The sequence below is a fragment of the Abramis brama genome, assembly GCF_963993115.1.
Source record: "Abramis brama genome assembly, chromosome: 14".
NCBI classification, from domain to species: Eukaryota; Metazoa; Chordata; class Actinopteri; order Cypriniformes; family Leuciscidae; genus Abramis; species Abramis brama.
In genome coordinates this window covers 8,873,517-8,891,507 of record NC_139976.1, presented here as the reverse complement: position 1 = coordinate 8,891,507, position 17,991 = coordinate 8,873,517, and the positions used below count along the sequence as shown (strand labels likewise).

Genomic DNA, 17,991 nt, shown 5'->3' with positions numbered 1-17,991 from the left:
CAATCAAAACGTTTTAATTATGACTCAAGGAGCAAAAAGTTAATAAAACTGAGAAAAAAAATTACAAAGCAAACATTCTACCTCCTTTTGGGTTTTACTCTTTTGACCCTGCTGAAGTACTTCAATTGCCACTAAGTGAGCTGCATTTCTCCTCCATATAGTTCCCTTGCTGTCACTAAGACATCCTAGAATTAGCAATTTGAATACGAATTCCTCCAAGCCATGACGCACCTGTAGAGTCAAGAAATCCATTAATAGCAATCCAAAATGTAAAAGGAAATGCAGTGAGACACCAAAAAATAGTATATAATAGTGCACGCTATGATAGCTAAAATGATTAAGATATTTTTTGAAAAACATACGGCTGCAGCATCAATGTGCAACAGCAAAGGGTCCTGCTCTCTCAGTGGATCTAGTCTCTCAGACAGAGTTTGGACAAATCCATGCATGTCAACGTAAGGCTCGATGAGTCTGATTGTTTGAAAAGTGGCTGTTGGAACTTCTCTTCTGAACTGCTCAAAAAGACGCTTGACATAGAGAGACTTTCCTGCAACAAGTGTAGGGAGAAATTCCAAAGAAAGAAGAGTGTCAGCATCTCTAGTCTTGTCTACAAGAGAATATTATCACCATATTTAAAGCCAAGATAAAACACAACCCTTTTTATTTCCACAATGTGGAAATACATTTTTGTTCCACAATTTTTTATAGCACATATTTGGAGGGAATATCAGCCAGAAATCAAAATAGCTTCAGAAGCAACGATGAAGCAAACTATTACAATTTGATGATACCTAGAACATGTGTTAAGAAAGTAAGAGTACATTTTTTATTTCATGTTGACTTATATAATATATCCAATGCTTACCAACAGCTGGACGTTCAGATGCAATCATCCAGACAGAGAGTTGCTCTGGATAGACTTCTGAGTTTGTGACCAGCTTAGACGGTATATGGAAGTGATGGCGAATATAATTTTTCATTCTTTCTGCAGATATATTCATACCAGTTTGCACCTTATAGTTGCTGAAGAAGGAAGGAATATATCTATCCTGGTTTACAGGACAGACCATCACTAGACGGTAATGAGGCCCAGCACACCGTTCATGTGTCTCAAAGTATTCCACCAGAGCCACACTCACATCATAGGTCAGTGATCCTGGATTGACTAGAGTGTAAATCTTCTTATGACCGTTTGCAGTACCCTGTAATAGGCATCGGCGGAGGAAGATCTCCACCTCCTCTTTAGTTGTCTCCTCCTGGCACATTAATACCTCATCAGTTGTTGGAAGAGGCTGCTGTGGACTCTCCGCATAAAAAGACAGAGTGGTGCTAATCAGTTCCGTGTCAGAGCATTGGACAAGGTTCGGCCTTCCCTCTTGTATAATCGGAGGAATCTTGCGTTTGATGTGCATTTGATTCATGTCAGAGAGATTGGAGAGAAACCGCCCAAGTGTTTCAACATCCACTTGGTGGATAAGGAATCTGGACATGTTCTCCTTAAATTGCTGCCACAGGTCCTCCAAGCATTCCATTCCAACGTGTAGTAAAGGCAGGCCAAATTCACTATTCTGTTCCGATTCCTCTGCGGTGTCACATTGAAACATAGATTCAGTCTCAGTTGCTTTTTCAAAGGCCTCTCTGATCTCATTTAGGGTGCAATCTGATTTAATAGGAGTCAAAAGATGCCACATATGTTGTGGCACAGGTTTCCTTCTGATAGTGACACCGTTGATCCATTCGCAAAGATAGACCACTTGCTCTGAAGTGTAGTGATTCAGTGCGTAGTACTGAGAGCGCATCTTAGTCAAGTGGCTACACCACTCTTTATGGAAGTCCTCCAGGGAGCGACACAGCTTTTGAAGCTCCTCTGTAACCTCACCCCGATATTCAACACACTTGCTTAAAAGGGAAAAGCTAACTTGAATGCAGGGTTGATCTTGGTGGTTGCATGTTATCTGTGCTCCCCAGTTTCGGAAGAGCATATTACCCGATGTGCGCAACTGCAGAAGGATGTGGCCCATCCTCTGAACTCCTTCAAAAACCTACAGGATGAAAACAGAGGTAAGTCTCGACAAAACAAACTTTCATTTCCTTAAAAAAAAAAAGAGTTGCAAATAGAGAGATGATTGTATCTGGTCTTTTATTGGGAATTTATGTTTTCAGACATTGTTAGTTTAATATTTTTTGCAAAATGTTGGTGGACAATGGTGATAATGGACCAAACCTGAGTAAACTTGTTGACTTGATCCCTTCCATGCTCCCCTTTAGATGACATCAACATGAGCTTATTCTGCAGCTCTAAGAGTTCATTAAGATTGTATGTCTTTGCTTGTTCGTTCTTCGTCACTTTTACATGAAAGACATTCTCCAAACCTGTCTATAAACATATCACAACTTTTTGTTACCAAACGGATGCTCACAAACTCAAATATTCTACAGAATGTCGGTTTAGTAGAATATTACCATTGATTTAAGAAAGCTTTTTATGGAAGAGGTAAAAGTCTGATTTTAATCCACAGAGCATTTGTGTTTTAGGCATTTAACATTTTTATACTAGTGTCTACTCACTTTCCCATTGAAATCTTCAGGCCAGCCCACATGATACACGCCTCCAGTGTTGATAGCTGAGGCCAGGGACAAAGATGATTGCTCTACAGAGCCATGAGTCTCCCTTAAACCTTTTAGCCAATCCAACCACCGAGCAGAGTCTATCTGTATACAAGATTTATAGATATAGATATATCGTCAACACTTCATTAAAAGCATGTATTGACATGTTTCATGATAGTGACTTGCCAGTTTTAAATTGCATTAAAAATTTGCATAATTCGGCACATATTCATTGGAAGAATAGAGGCGTACAGAACCATTTATAATAATTATTATAGTAGAAAATAAAATAAAAAAGGTGTACATTTACTCATTTACCAGACACTTTTATCCAAAGCAAACTTATCAAGCAATCTATCATAAGATTCATATTTATGAATTAGGTGTTTACAGAAACTAACCAGTTTATCCAGGAGTTTCTTATCTTTGTCTAGGGTGTCCCATACTTGCTTAGCATGGTCCATGAACTCTTCAAATCCTGCATTTTCTGATAGTGAGTAAATCAATGGGCCATAGCCCATCACAGCAGTTTCAAAACTGGCTAGCCTATCAATGTCTGCATCATTCTCTCCAGCAGAAATTGTGGCCAGTTCCATAAAAACTTTCAGGTCCCTTAAACCTGGATGAAATAAGAAGTAAATTGACAAAAATGTATTGAATATGAAGAATTTTTCCACAGTATAAAATAGATAAATCTGGAAAATCTTACTTAGAATTTGCATTTTGACCCATTTAATCAGAGTATCACTTTCCAAGAATGCCTTCAGACAGGCTGTGTGCTGGCGTTTGACATCTGCCAGGTTTTGCCTGGCGCTGATGAGATCATCACTCAGCGAACCCAGAGTGTTTTGTTTGAATGAGTCATCTCTCTATACATAAAACAAAACATGTTCACAAATCTAAACAAAAACACATACATGCTAAATTTAATGTGATCACAATAAAGATTGGTCTCTTACCACTTGAGTCAGGCAATGTATTTGACTGAAGTCTCCTTGCAATCCCAACCTATCTTTAATTTTCAGTATGACCTCAGCAGATTCCGCAGCATGATGAAGGCGTCTATATTCCTGAATCTGATTGAGACGATACTCTGGCCAGTTCTCATCTGGTGGCTCAAAATGATGGCTTTTCAGCATAGTGGCCATCAAAGTAAACTCTTTCTTTAGACGATCTCCTTCACCCCGATCCTCACACCAGCGCAAAGCCTGGTCCACCTCTTTAAAACAAGTTTCTCCAATTGCAATCCGTTTGCCAAGGTTAAGGAAGTCAGTAAGACAAGGCCTCCAGATTCTTTCATGGACTTCTGTAAAGTCTAGTGACAAAAGCTGAGGACCAGGCATTAAATATTCTGTTGCCTTTTCTCGCCATAAACATAGAAGAATGTTGCTGGTTTTCACTTCATACATCTCCCGTGCCATTTTTTGGACTTGCAGATTAGAAGTGTAGAATAACACTTGCCTTGTGTTGTTTTTGTTGATATCGTCTTTGGAGAAATATGTTTGCACTTCAACCAGTTTGTGCAGTGGTTCTGCCTGAAGGTTGGTTTTGACCATGTCTTCAAGGGAAGAAACCTCCGGTACTGATGTGCCCACATGGCAGGAATGGAAAACAAAATGTTATTATAAAAATCTTCAGAGAGCTTCATAAAAGTCTTGGCAGGGGATTTCAAACTGGGGTCCACAAAACATTTGAGATAAATATGTTTTTTTTTTCACAATAGTATTTTTTATATATATATATATATATATATATATATATATATATATATGTGTGTGTGTGTAATGCAATTAGTGTAAGTAAACACATTTACTGGATCTGATATTATCTCATTCTGCTATCTAAGGACTGCTAAGAAATCATGAGATTAATCATGATTTTTTTTTAACTTTATTGACAGCTTTAGATTGTGATAGAAAGAAATAACAACAAATTTGTGTACAATTTTGTGAAGAGAATATATATATATATATATTGTTAATGTAGAGGATGATTTTGCAATTATACTGCCTTGATTAATGCTTGATTTACTTTGAATTGATGTAACCTAAATAATAATAATGCTTTTGCTTAAATAGATGTATGTAACCCTGTTATTGATGCTGAACAATATATGTATTGTGTGATTTTACTGTTATTAAGAAAACTACTTACTTGCATGAAATGTATGTATTGACTAATTTAGAGTAGGAAGTACTTATGTATTAGAAATAGTTTTTATGATAAATGGAAAATGTACTAGTTAAAGTATGTGTTGCAGACAATTAGGAGAAGAAAGCAGAGAAAGAGAAGACGGAGGCGCCGTGAAGGGATACGCCGTAAACAACTAAGGGCCGTGTCGAAGGAGTTGGCAGAACTCCATTTGATGACGTCAGAGGAGAGTCTGGAACCTGCATTTCGAGGCCTGCGTATAAAAGACTGAGAGAGAGACTGAACCGGCGGAGACTGAATAGCACAGTGTCCCTCGACGCCTGTAACCAGCTGATTGTTGAAACTTATTATTGTAACCTAACTGTAGCTTTGATATAACTTTTGTTAACTTTAATAAAACTTATATTATATTATTGACAAGAGATTGTCTACCTGAGTTATAATTTAAGAGCCTTAAGCAAGAACTGACCACAGGGAAGTCTGCTGAATTAATTGTAAGTATTTTTGAATGCTTATAGTTTGTCCAGATTCGACTTTCCTTACCTACCTGAGAATAATAAATAAATAGGTAAAAGGTGTAAAGGTTAAAGGACACACCGTAAAACAATATATATATATAGATAGATAGATAGATAGATATAGATATAGATATAAACATATATATATTTACTTTATGCAAAGTAAATATTTTCCAGAAAATATTTTTATAATTTGCTTTGTTTCTAGGAAATGCAACAATATAAATACCAATAATTTTATATTTGAAAACAGCATGTTGTCTTTATAATATCACACTTGTTATTTATCAGACACAGTATAATGGGTCTTTCATCTTCATCGTATTTGCGGGTGCTTGGCAACAAAAAGTTTGAAAACCACTGTCCTAAGGTACCTTCCTTACCATCTATGACATCTTCAATCTTCCCCAGCATATTTATAAAGTTGGTCATGTACTCCTTCTGTTGCTCAAAGGCTTTCAAGTCATTTTCTCTTTGACTGAGTAGCTCGGACACATCGACTGAGATATTCTCTTCTTTCTTGTTGCTCTTATCTAAAGCCAAAATAAACAAAAATAAACAAAATAAGTTGGTGCCTAATGAAGACTCTAAAAGTAATAATTAAGTAATTCAGAAATTAAGTGAATAAAGGACTGTTCACACCAAGTACTATAACTATAAGATAACTATTTTGATATCTATATTGGAATCATTTGCCGCTTCAAATGCTCAAGCTCTTTAAAAGTCAGGTCGATTCTGATTGGCTGTCAATGGTTTTACTATTCATCAGCTGTAAAAATAATAATGATAATAATAATTCTGAATCCATTGATCTGATCCATTGATATAATTCCTCTGTGTCGTTTGTCGTTATAGTTGTGGTGTGGACTTCCCTATTATCATGGAATTGTAATTATTCATTTTATAGTTATTCTTATAGCTATTGTCCTTGGCATGAACGGCTGTTAAGACTTACACTGGCTGAAAAGCCTCTGAAATTGTCTCTTATATTTAAAGATAGTCTTAAGGTGGCCAAGAGGTAAACTTCCCTGGCAAAGTGTCTGAATCAGACAACCCAAGAATGACTGACTTTCTGCTATTAAACGACTGGCATCATCTTCTAACTTCCACTGATTCCAATTGTCTGTGAAAATGAAACAAGCCACAATGTTAATGTACAACTGCTGCGCCTACTGTATTTATATACAAGGATTCTTAAATTGCGTCCAAGTGTTCTTTCTCTGAATAGTCACATTGTTGTTAGACAATGTTAAAACCATGAAACTTGTGAGACATAGTCAATGCACCTTGAGACAAAAGGAAATTGATTGCTGATTGTGGGTCCAGTAGTGATTCGTGATTCTCCTTAAAGCGAGCTGCTGACTCCACAATAATGGAGGACACAACAGACCATGAAATATACTTGGAAAAGAGAGAGCGTAAAAGGCCTACTTCCTTCTTTGCCTGCAAGAAAAAGGCAAAAAGACACAAAAATGTTTTACAAAAAGGTACCACAACAAGATGTACAAATACACCAATCTACCTAATATTCTTTAAAGAAAAGAAAAAGAGTGAGTGATACATAAAACAAAACTGCATAAACAACATAATTCTATCAGCTTCAAAAGGTGACATTACCTGACACTGCTTCTTAATAGCAGCCTCACACAACTCTCTGAAACAAGACTGAAGGTTTACATGACTATTCTCAATAGCCTTTGCTGACGTCTCCAAAAAGTACATACCAATCTTGTCAGTGTCAGAGGTCTGAAAAACAAAAGGAGGATGGCTACATACATTATCTACAATTCCACTATCTACAAGCTTGTATGCTTCTAAAATAAGGTTCATATCTTACCTGGGACGCTCTCTGTTTCAGGTCTCGGTCTAATAAACCCATCCAGCTTTCAGAGATGCCTGGTATTGAACACTCAATCCCATACAAATCATTCCACAACTAAAATGAAGAATATATCAAATTACTATTTTATAGACCCACAAGGTCAAGAACTCTGACCTGCAGATCTGCATAGCACAATTCAACTGTGGCTTAAGACCGTCATGCAGTTGATTAGTTGTGCTGATTACTTCACCTGTATTTCTTTTGGGTAAGTGAATCCGGAGGTCTGCATCAGAGGTTTGAAGAGTAACCCATCTCTCCACTTAGTGAAATCCCTTTGAATGTCATTAAGTTTGGACAAAAGCTTTTTCTGCTGTTGTTTCATTTCGTCTCCACCCTGCAAAATAAAATGATTACTTAAAAAGACAGAATACCATGACTGACAAGGAGACCTCAATGATACAGTACCTTTGAAAACGTCTCATGAAGAATTTCAGCCACTTTGAGCAGGAGCTGGAAAGAGAGCACTGTGACTTTGTAATGTGAGACAAGTCGAGCATTCTTGCAAGCACTCTTGTGAACACTTATGCAATGCTGAAGGATTAAATCCGATGACTTGGGCTCCATGATTCTATTGATTAAAGAAATTCTGCATTAATACCTGCCCAATATCAAATGTCAATGAATCCCACATGTAATGAACTTCCATACCGCCCTCTGTCCTCCTCAACCTTCTTCAACAAGACGTTCAGGACCTTTTCAGTTGCCTGCAATTTAAAAAAACAAACACCGGTTGGTGTGAAAGTGTTCTCTCTGTGCCAAATGTAAAACCTGTAGAGCAAGCTATGTGCCCTTAATCAAATACCTCCAGATCTTTTTCTGTGCGGTTGGTATCAGTGTTTTGTTCAGTTTCCTTCATTCTGTACATCAGGCTCTGGATGAGGAGTTCAGGACCACTTCCAGTCATCTTGGCAAACTCAGGGACATCCTCAAATGCCACGATGGCAAGCCAGCCTTTCAACAAGTAAGGCTTATCTTTGGTCATTGGTAAGTGATCTCTGATCATCTGAAGGACCATCCTACAAAATTAAGAACACCACATGTAATCTCACACATATCTATTTTCAAGTCATTATGAAATTTTGAGAATTAAAAATTCTCCTAAAGGTATTCAGACAAACCTCTTTTTATCAGGGAGTCCTCTAATTCTCTCCCTAAAAGATCGATACTCTATGTTTTCAAGCCCTGCCCAACTCGGTTCATCCATAGCTGAGCCTGGATCTGACTTTGCCCCTTTGCCCTGTGCATTGAGCTTTCTCAATAAATGAAGGACAGGAACAAGTAGCACTATTTCAGATATCAGATTCCTTGAACATTGGTTCATCAGTCCAATCACAGTGCTGCAAAGAAACCAAAGTTATGATGATAATTGTGGTGTCTTTAAAGACATACCCATTCAAAATGCAAGGAATAAATAAGCATGCAGAAGTATTTGCCTTATATGGTGCTTTAAGGGAAATGGATATTTTGTAAGTCGCTTTGAATAAGTGCATAAATGTAAATGTAGATGAAATTAAATTCTATAAAACCACAGATTTGTCCGATAAAACTTGCTCACAAGTCAATTGAAGGTAGGGCTGTTAGGGTTGTTTGCATTTCTCCAAGAGAAGCAGTCCTTTCAGAGACAACACGGCAGAGTTTGCCCCAGTCTTTTGTGCCGAGATCCACTCTGCAGCCACGGCACACCTGGAACACTGAGAGGGCCACTTCCAAAGATATGGGGCTCTCTGAAGTTTTCCCTCCAGATTTTCCTTTTAAAACGGAACTCAGTCTTTCAGAAATCAGTCCAGCGACCTAAAACAAAGAGGGCAGATCTATAGTCATTCAACTCTTTAGGATAGTCTTTTGGAAATGGAATAAAGCTACAGAAAACTCACACATACGTTTATTTGAGAGAGGAAGAGATTCGCTGGAAATGTCAAACGTCTTGTGACCGAATGAAAACCTTCTTGGCATTTGTTTAGGTGTTCAATAAGTGTCTTGTTGTCTTCATTGATAAATGTCCCCCATTTCTGAAACACTCTGTCCAGCAGTACATGAGCTGAGGTCTCCCAACGTTTGCAAATTTCTTTTTGCTCATTCTGAAACCACCAGTTCTTCACCCTTTCAATAAAAAATCTTGTACTTGAACTTATAAAACCTTCATAAAGGTGCAGTTCTTGAGAGGAAATACAATCACAGATCAGGAATGACATCATATACAATGTACAATGAATTACCAAAAAACATAACTTTAAAAACAGTACCTGTTACTGTATTGTCAGTGGGGGTGTAAATACATCTTGATGATGCTATTTCCTCAATGAAGTCATGTTGTTTCTGCACTGCATACTTGTAATATATTGGAACACCCCCTGCAAACCTTTCCCAAACTGAAAATGTTGCTTCAATCAAATAGCCTTCCTGTCGTAGGCCCCTATACGCAAGAAAAAAGTATATAACAGTAAAAAACACTGACACTTTACAACACAAATATCACACATAGCTTCTACATCAGTTATATGTTCTTGCACAATTTATATTGTATTTGCTACTATATGCTATAAAATATATGCTATGTTGTCATAATGCATTAATGAAAGACTTACAAAAAATGTGTAATTTCTAGCGTAAAGCTTTCATTTTCAAAAAGGAGCAAAAGAGAGTCATTTTGGTTAAATTTGAATCTTTTGTCCAGAACAGCATAAATGTAGAAAGTGAACGCCGGATGTTTGTCTGGAGCCCTCACTGGAGAAGGTTTTCTATGAAAAAATAAATAAATATTTAAATAAATATTAAAAAAATTAGAGGTCATATACTGTATCTATTTAGGTCAAACATTTGATATAAGTTCATTATATTATAATGTTGCAAACCTTTTTTTACTATCGACGTTATCTGCTGCGGTCTGCTTCTTCTCCTCCTTAGACTCTTTAGTCTTTCCAGCTGCAGCAGCCGCTGCGTACGATTTTGGCTCTTCTGTTCCTGACTTGAGGTTAGTGTCTTTTTGTGAATCTCCTTCTAAATGTTTTTCATTTGTGTCTTTGTCTTTATTAAGATGATCTCCATCTTGTTCTCTGCAACCATCTGATAGTTCAGTCCTTTCTTTTGTCTCCTTGGTAGGTTCCCTTGATTCACTCATTCTCCTTTTCTTCCTCTCTACACTTTCCTTCTTTTCTCCATCACTTTCATTTCCTTTGTTCCTTGGCAGCACAGTTTCCACCTCCATCCTAACATCTTCAGGACTGGGGTCTGTTGGCTGTGACACTTCTGTGGTCTCTGTGTTGCCATTTGTCTCTGTTTGTGTCTGCTGTGTTGCATGACTGACAGTCTCTGTCTGAGTCTCCTTGTTTTCCAACCCACTTGAGCCTGTTTGAGTCTGAGCCTCTTTGCTCAGCGGCTCAGACTCTGTTGCGCCTGTGCTGTGCTGTCCATGGCCTCTGGATCTGGATCTGCTTGGGTGACTCGTACGCTTGCCTTTTGGTTGATTCTGTGAATTCGTTCTAAATGAAGATGTGCTGCCATCTCTTTTTTGGGTCCCCTTCTTCTGTTCACCTGCATTTCGTTTCGCTCTACCCTTTCCCTTCCTTGGCATTTCTACCTTCTTACAGCTTGTGGCTTCCTGGTTCTTGGAAAAGAGGTTCAAAGGTAAAAGATCTTCAAAAATAAATATTTTGTAAATGTGTATGTAATATAAAGGCTATGGCACAAGGAGACTAAAGGCACGGCTTAGTGCTTCACTATTCCAATAGTGTATGATTGCAGAACAAAAAAAAAAAGTTTGTATTGAACATTGATGGATCAACACATTTTGTGGAGAAATCATGTGCGTGTGTGTGTGTGTGTGTGTGTGTGTGTGTGCGTGTGTCTTCAAAAATGTAAAATGTCAAAAATGCACTATGGTTTCAAAAATGGGTTTCAGAATGCGTTTAAATTATGAATTTGTATAAAGAAAAATGCCATAGTTTGCCATAGAGACTATTGCCTAATCATGGAAGTAGTGAGAAGACATCCATGATTTTGCCTGTGGCTATTATGGTTAGCCTGCAAAAACCACAGATTAAACACGGTTAGGCTAGCCTACTACCCAGCAAACACAGAACGTTGGCGCAACGTACCCGACCTTCTAACAACGTTTTAACAACATGGCCAAAAGGTTGCTATAACTACGTTGTGTGGTGAAGGTTGTTACAGCGTTGTCACAATGTTGACATTAAACCACCGTTCAGGGCCATTGCTTAAGGTTGTGCCTAGGGTGTCTGGACATCCACTGGACTACATAATGTACTCGTCACTGCCCTGAAGCGGGAAAATCAGACTTTTGAATCCCAACCACCTGTTGGGCTCATTGTGTTGTCTTGTTCTTCATCGAGCAGCAAGGATACGTGAGTACTGCGTTTAATTTAGCCTACCTCAGCTATCAAACTCAACCTACAACTTTAATTTTTAATGTGATTAATGTAGCCTAGCTTGCACTGTTTAGTTTTTCATTCGATTTTTCCGCTATTTAGTCTCATTCGTTTCTTTGCTCCTCTATATCGTCCGGCTTTCGGCTACTGTCTGCCATACAGACCCGGTTTTGTTCATTAAATGTTCTGATCTGCCTTTGATTTTTATGTTTTATTTATTATACTTAAAATAAATTTGGTATATTCGTTTATTTCGTTTTCTTTTTCACAAATGTATTAGCCTACTTTTGGAAGTGCAATTTGATGGAGTTTTAATAAAGTTGAATTAACGAAACCTTCTGTCATTTTTACTCTTCAAAGTGTACACTTGCAGGTGTTGATAGCCCCATTAAATAATAATATAGATAAACAATAAACGATAAAAAGTATATAATTATCTAACAAAATGCTAAATGGGGGGATATAGCAGCATATAAAAATATTGTCAGAACGTCGTCTCTCAGTTGCTGAATGTCGCGCAACAACGTTGCTACAGCCCTGTCGCGTCTTACAATTCTACGTTGTTACAATGTTGCAAGCACGTAGACAGCGACGTTGCCATAGCAGAAATGCAACGTGCCAGAGACGTTGCCACAACGTAAATGTGTTTGCTGGGTACACAATGACTTTTTATTTTTTCATAAGGAATCACAGGACATTGCATCACCCCGCAAATTCATAACAATGTTTTATGTTTTTTTCCACAGCGCATCGTCAACATAATCTCATAACCATCTCTGTTCACAAATAACAACTTCCTCATTACTTCTTTTAGGTTTAGTTAATGAGAAATGATATTGCCTCACATATTTCTCGAAAAGGGAAATGCTAAAAATGTCGAAATACAGTTGTTTGGTAAATTTAAGTGAAATCTAAAATTAAAAACTGCTCATCATGAACCACAAACCTCTATGAGAATCGTTTACAACAAACCGAGAAGATACATAACAACAAAATATATCACGGCATATGCCTACCTGAATTGATCCTTGGCTTTGTAAAAAGATGACAGATACATGTTTTGGAGAGTCACTCTCCCTGAACAGTTTTCACTCCTGTCAACAAACCGAACTATTCCTTGCAGTTCCGCTCTCTTCGCTTCTTATACTGCATTCGGTACATAAGTTTCAGTTTCGTTTCGCCAGCTGGTTTCTATACACTGGCCGTTTCCTCGTCATTACAACGAACGAACGCAAGCTTAACTCATGAATATTGATTAGATCCTCAAACTGACGTTGCTTGCTTGACCATCTTAACATTAAAAATAAATAAATAAATGTATTACTGTCAGCGAGTACAGACTGACGCGACCGGGGTGCGATTGGCCGGCCTGCGGGTCATTCAATAGTGCCACATTATAAGCAATCATTTCCTGTATAAAATTTAACCGAAGCAACTTTATTTTAATTTGTTAACATGCCACTGATCAGGAGATAGAAGCTACAATACAAAGATGGATTCAGCTTGCTCCTGATAGAGATGGAGGAAGGAGACACAGACAGCAACATAGTATCAGCCCAGATCCGGCCCAAATCTGGTTCATGTGGATTTCACACGGTCCAGATGTTGCTCTTTGGGGAGAGCGCTTGAGGAGAAAAGAGGGGCTGCAGAGCTGTACTTCACTTCCTGAGGACAGTCCTAAATAGCATCACTTTCTCCCTCACACATACAAACATTCTTGTGTGCAAATTTGTTTTAAGTAATTTTTTTAATTTGCTCTATGTTTGTTGAGAGTAAAATTACATTATAATATGTTTAAATTTCAGTGCTAGATTCATTGATAGATTCACTTAGTTAGAACTGAAAAATGTTGTACATAGTTGGCTGTTCAGGCAACTAAAATAGTGTTCACAAATTCTAGCTGTTTTTTTTGTTTTTTTTTGGCTTGTGCATTACTACAATAAGTAAACTACTGTTTAAGACAGACCAGAACATTTTGAAATTAAATGCACTTTGGGGTGGTAATAAGATGTTAAGCTTTGAATGTACTAAAAAAATAGAAAATAATAATAATTTATTATTATTGGCTTGTGCCTATTGTTAAATAAACTATTTTTGAGAATTGCATTTTCTTGTGCCTTATGTGTTCACATGGTTTGGGTAAGATTAGGCTGGGTTATGGCTCAGTTTTGGGGTTTCTGGTTAAAGGGTGGTGTCGATATCGATATGGTTAACTTATGGCTGAGAATTGGTACCAATAATAAAACCTGTTTTGGCCCAGTTCAGGGCCAGTTAAAGGTGACTAACTGGCTGAGATTCGGGCCAGTTATGGCCCATGTGTGACCCTTGTCTTTAATCCAGTTCTGGGCCACTTCAGGGCCGTCATTCTTTGCGGTACTTGGGCCGAGGGAAAAGTGATTGTGTGGCCCGGAGCTGGGCCAGAAAAAAATTGCTATGTGCTATGTGGGATCCACGAATGTAGAGGTTTACTTCACAAGAAATAGTGCCACGGTGTGCAATGCATAAGCAAGTGGACCCTCTATTTTCAATAGCTGTTTAATGTGGTTCATTATATGCATTTATAATTTACTGTAATATGGAGGCATAATTTCTTATGGTCTTAAAATTTCAATAACTTGACATATAACATACTAATTTCTCTGTAATCAAGCGTGATGAGTTTTTTAGTAAAATAAATACTGAAGATATTAAAGGAAACTTTCACATTTCACATTTAATTTTCAGGCTTTGAAAGTTCAAGCAAAGTTTATATGTGTACAATTGTCTATGCTAAAGTTATGAAGTTATAATAAAAATTAAAGCTGCAAGCAGCGATGAAAAGGGCCCTCGCACCCCTGCCACCGCCACCCGGCGCCTTTAGGAAATGCCTTAAGATTACACTCACCAAATTTGAAGAGGATCAGATCAAAACTGTAGGAAGAGTTTGTTAAAGTACAACATCAGGAAATGGCAAAAACTGCCCAAAATCTGAGAGGAAGTTCAAAATAGCTCACTTCCTGTTGTGTTTAGGGCTACGCTCCAAGAGACTTTTTTGTAGGTATTGGGTCATTACATGTATGTACCAAATTTCATACCTGTACGTGAAACGTCAAGCCTGGGCAAAATTTAGGGGCAATAAGTAACGCCATTTTGCCCCACCCAATTTTGAAAACCATATCACATGTAAATTTTCACCACTTCTGAAGCGTGTGCAAAGTTTCATGATTTTTCGAGCATGTTTTGTATTTGCCACACTTCCTGCTACCAGCAGGTGGCGCTATTGCTATAACCAAATATGAGCATGGTCATGTGTTCAGGACAGGACTCTTATCAAACATGTGAAGTTTGGGACAGATTGGAAATTGTATGCCTGAGTTACTGCAGGCTGTCTGTGGTTGCCTAGCAACATCGGAACTGCAAGCAACATTAATATTGAACTTATCTGATCATGCATATATCACCAGAAGGGGGCAAAATGTGGGGGCAATAATTTACCGAATTTGCCCCCCCCAATTCTGAAAACCATATCACACGTAAATTTTCACCACTTCTGAAGCGTGTGCAAAGTTTCATGAGTTTTCGAGCATGTTTAGGCCCTCTAAAAAGCGATTCACTTTGGAGAAGAAGAAGAAGAAGAAGAAGAAGAAGAAGAAGAAGAATAAACGGAGCAAAAACAATAGGGTCCTCTCACCATCGGTGCTCGGGCCCTAAAAATAAATGTTCAACAAACTGATGTGGAGCAGGAAGAGTAATTCATCTTACGCTTAAATTTACTTTAGACAGAACTGATTTAAAGTCTATTTGCCCTTGGAAAAAATTCCTCGTTTTGGAAGCAATGTTCTACTTGGATGTCTCCGTCCTCACACATTGTTTTCCTGCAGGGGACAAGAAACAACATTAGAAAACATAGATTCAAAACTTTGAGACCAGCCAAACTACATTTCCTTTGTAGTTTGTCTGGTATATATTAATGATCATTGACATATTTTACAAGACATATTATGATTTGAAACCAAAACCAAATTCAATTTAATTATCTCCCTGCTGTCTTAAAGGACTTGTTCACCTTGAAATTAAAAATCTGTCATTCTTTACTCTCACGTTGTTCCAACTTCCAAAACTATCTGACTTTCTTTCTTCCACTGAACACAAAAGAAGTCCTGAAGATTGTAATTTATCTATGCAATTGCACTGTCAATGCCTAATGCAATTGCAATGAATGGAAACTACAGCTTTCAAGCTTCAAAAGGCAAAAGCACCTAAAAGTATAAAAGAATCATACAAATAATGCACCTGTCTGATCACATGGGTTTGAAACAACATGATCAGAACTTGGTCAGAAGTACAGTATTTTCATATTTAGCTGAACTAAACACTTTACAGTTCCTGACATACTGCTAAAATGTTCTTTTGTTTTTTAACAGTAGCACTAACAGTAGCAATTTCCATAACCGTGTGCTGATAAGTGATAACACACACCCTTCTGCACTTGGCGGCCAGTTGCCTCAATGTCGTCTGCATCAATCATTTTAATTTTTTAATTAATTATTAAAAATTAATAATTACGTTTTTTTTAAAGCCATTTAGCAAATGTATCATGTTTAGTTATGATTAAGAGAATAATTTTGCATGTAACCTATAGTAAAAGACAAAACAGTCATATTTGACATACCCTTCCCTTCTACATTACTCACATCACTGAGCAAAAGCTAACTTCTGCTCTTTATTTCCACAGAGTTTAAAGGTACATCATAACAAGTATGACCCATAAAACAGACAATTTGGTAACTTAGTACGACTGTGTGAAGATCTTGCTGTAGGGAACAATATCCGCCACTAGAGAGCGCTAAACTACGGAAGCTTGTTTCAGCCACATAATAAAACGTTTTTAGATAATTGCGACTTTTTATCTCACAATTGAGAGTTTACATCTCGCATTTCTGACTTTTCCTCAGAATTGTGCGATATAAACTCGCAATTGTAAGGGAAAAAGTCAGAACTGATAGATATAAACTCGTAGGCTATGCGAGAAACAAAGTCAGAATTGTGAGATAAAAAGTCGTTATTTTTTGGTTTATTCTGTGGCGGAAACAACCTTCCTAAACACTAAACGTTCAAATCTGATGTCTCGGCAAACATGGCACAATTAAAGCTAATAATTACTGAATCTCGTCTTATTTTTAGTCATTCTCCACACATTTATGTAATTATTGAGATGTAGGCCTAACCCTTTTAAGGTTTGAAAAATCTGCCGTTGACTTACCTTGACACTGACAGAATGTGCAAGACTATAAGCGACACTTATAAGATAACATTCTAAAAAAAGAAACCCAAAAAACATTGCCATCTACACTTCGGGCCAGAGGAAACCCATTAATATTGTCACGGGACTGTGTATTTAAAGGGTAACTAAACCCTAAACCAACTTTTTTTAGTTAATGATCTGTAAGAAAGGGGCTTTATTAGTGCTGTTCATTGGTTCGAGTAACTTTTTTAACATTTGGGTATAAAGTGTTTTAATTCTACAATATATGGTGTAAAAACGTCTGAGTGCTGCCCTCTTAAGGTTGAACGGTGGCTACTGCAGTTGAATTTTCCTATTGGATGTTGCGGTACTGCGTGACGTAAGCGGTACTGCGTGACGTAGGCAGGTTCCAGCTCACCACGCCCTCCCTTGGTACGAGCTCACCACGCCCTTGGATGAGCTAGCGTAGATGTATCTGTATTTAGTACAATGGTAGTAGATGTAGTGTTGCTAGTGGCAACAGCACTGCTGGACTGCATAGCTTAGGCGCCAGTGGTTGCATGCACTTGGCCTGGAAGACCGTGAGTGTGAAACCTGCATTTTACGCGGAATTGCTTTTCCAACGCAATAGAGGTGGAAATGGGCTTCTACACACAGCTCGCGCTGAAAAGCGACGCAGTGCCAAACGCTGCTCCTCCTGCGAGGACTCCGCCACTGCAGCGGCATCTTGATGTGAGTGATCATATATATAATCACAATTTATGGTTAGGCTAAAGTTAATCCTCTGGGGTCGACAAACGCGCCTGCGCATTTTACTGGATTTTTTCAAATAGCGCCAAAATATTAAAATGCCTATAGAGAGCGCGCGCTATTGACATCAACTCGATAAAACTCATCAGATGCATGTACTTTACGTCGTCTTGCGACCCTGTGAGTCACTCCATTTTAGAGAGTCTGACAGCGGGTCTCAGGTGCACGCCCTCCCCCCGCTCATGGTTCGTCCCCTCTATCTCTGCTGGGGTCTGCCCACTTTTCTAGCATTTTTCAAATATTGCCAGTGGGTGGAGTCAGGCTCTGACCAGGGGTTTAGTTACCCTTTAACTTTATATAGGTATTGAAGCAAAGTAATTTTTTTTACTTCAGTTCATAGTAGGCTAATGTAGATAAAAACGTACGTGCCTCGATCATGAATATTAATTACCGGTAGATTATGCTGACATC

General features: G+C 38.0%; 1 protein-coding gene across 1 annotated transcript in view; it reads right to left on the bottom strand.

Annotated features, from left to right (window-relative positions):
* rnf213b (ring finger protein 213b) overlaps nt 1-12,800 on the bottom strand; it is a 31,877-nt gene extending 19,077 nt beyond the window's left edge. Inside the window, exons 1-24 of the mRNA XM_084134774.1 lie at nt 12,563-12,800; nt 10,014-10,765; nt 9,747-9,899; nt 9,405-9,574; nt 9,042-9,316; nt 8,717-8,952; nt 8,280-8,498; nt 7,964-8,177; nt 7,810-7,865; nt 7,567-7,729; nt 7,352-7,495; nt 7,117-7,215; nt 6,897-7,025; nt 6,566-6,722; nt 6,235-6,402; nt 5,663-5,812; nt 3,570-4,192; nt 3,320-3,479; nt 3,012-3,229; nt 2,569-2,712; nt 2,225-2,377; nt 866-2,042; nt 363-547; nt 82-231 (exon numbers count right to left, since the gene is read on the bottom strand). Of these exons, the coding sequence (XP_083990900.1) occupies nt 82-231; nt 363-547; nt 866-2,042; nt 2,225-2,377; nt 2,569-2,712; nt 3,012-3,229; nt 3,320-3,479; nt 3,570-4,192; nt 5,663-5,812; nt 6,235-6,402; nt 6,566-6,722; nt 6,897-7,025; nt 7,117-7,215; nt 7,352-7,495; nt 7,567-7,729; nt 7,810-7,865; nt 7,964-8,177; nt 8,280-8,498; nt 8,717-8,952; nt 9,042-9,316; nt 9,405-9,574; nt 9,747-9,899; nt 10,014-10,732 (5,862 nt within the window). The 5' untranslated portion in view covers nt 10,733-10,765; nt 12,563-12,800. The remainder of the gene's footprint in view (nt 1-81; nt 232-362; nt 548-865; nt 2,043-2,224; nt 2,378-2,568; nt 2,713-3,011; nt 3,230-3,319; nt 3,480-3,569; nt 4,193-5,662; nt 5,813-6,234; nt 6,403-6,565; nt 6,723-6,896; nt 7,026-7,116; nt 7,216-7,351; nt 7,496-7,566; nt 7,730-7,809; nt 7,866-7,963; nt 8,178-8,279; nt 8,499-8,716; nt 8,953-9,041; nt 9,317-9,404; nt 9,575-9,746; nt 9,900-10,013; nt 10,766-12,562) is intronic.
* Between the last annotated feature and the right edge of the window lie 5,191 nt (nt 12,801-17,991).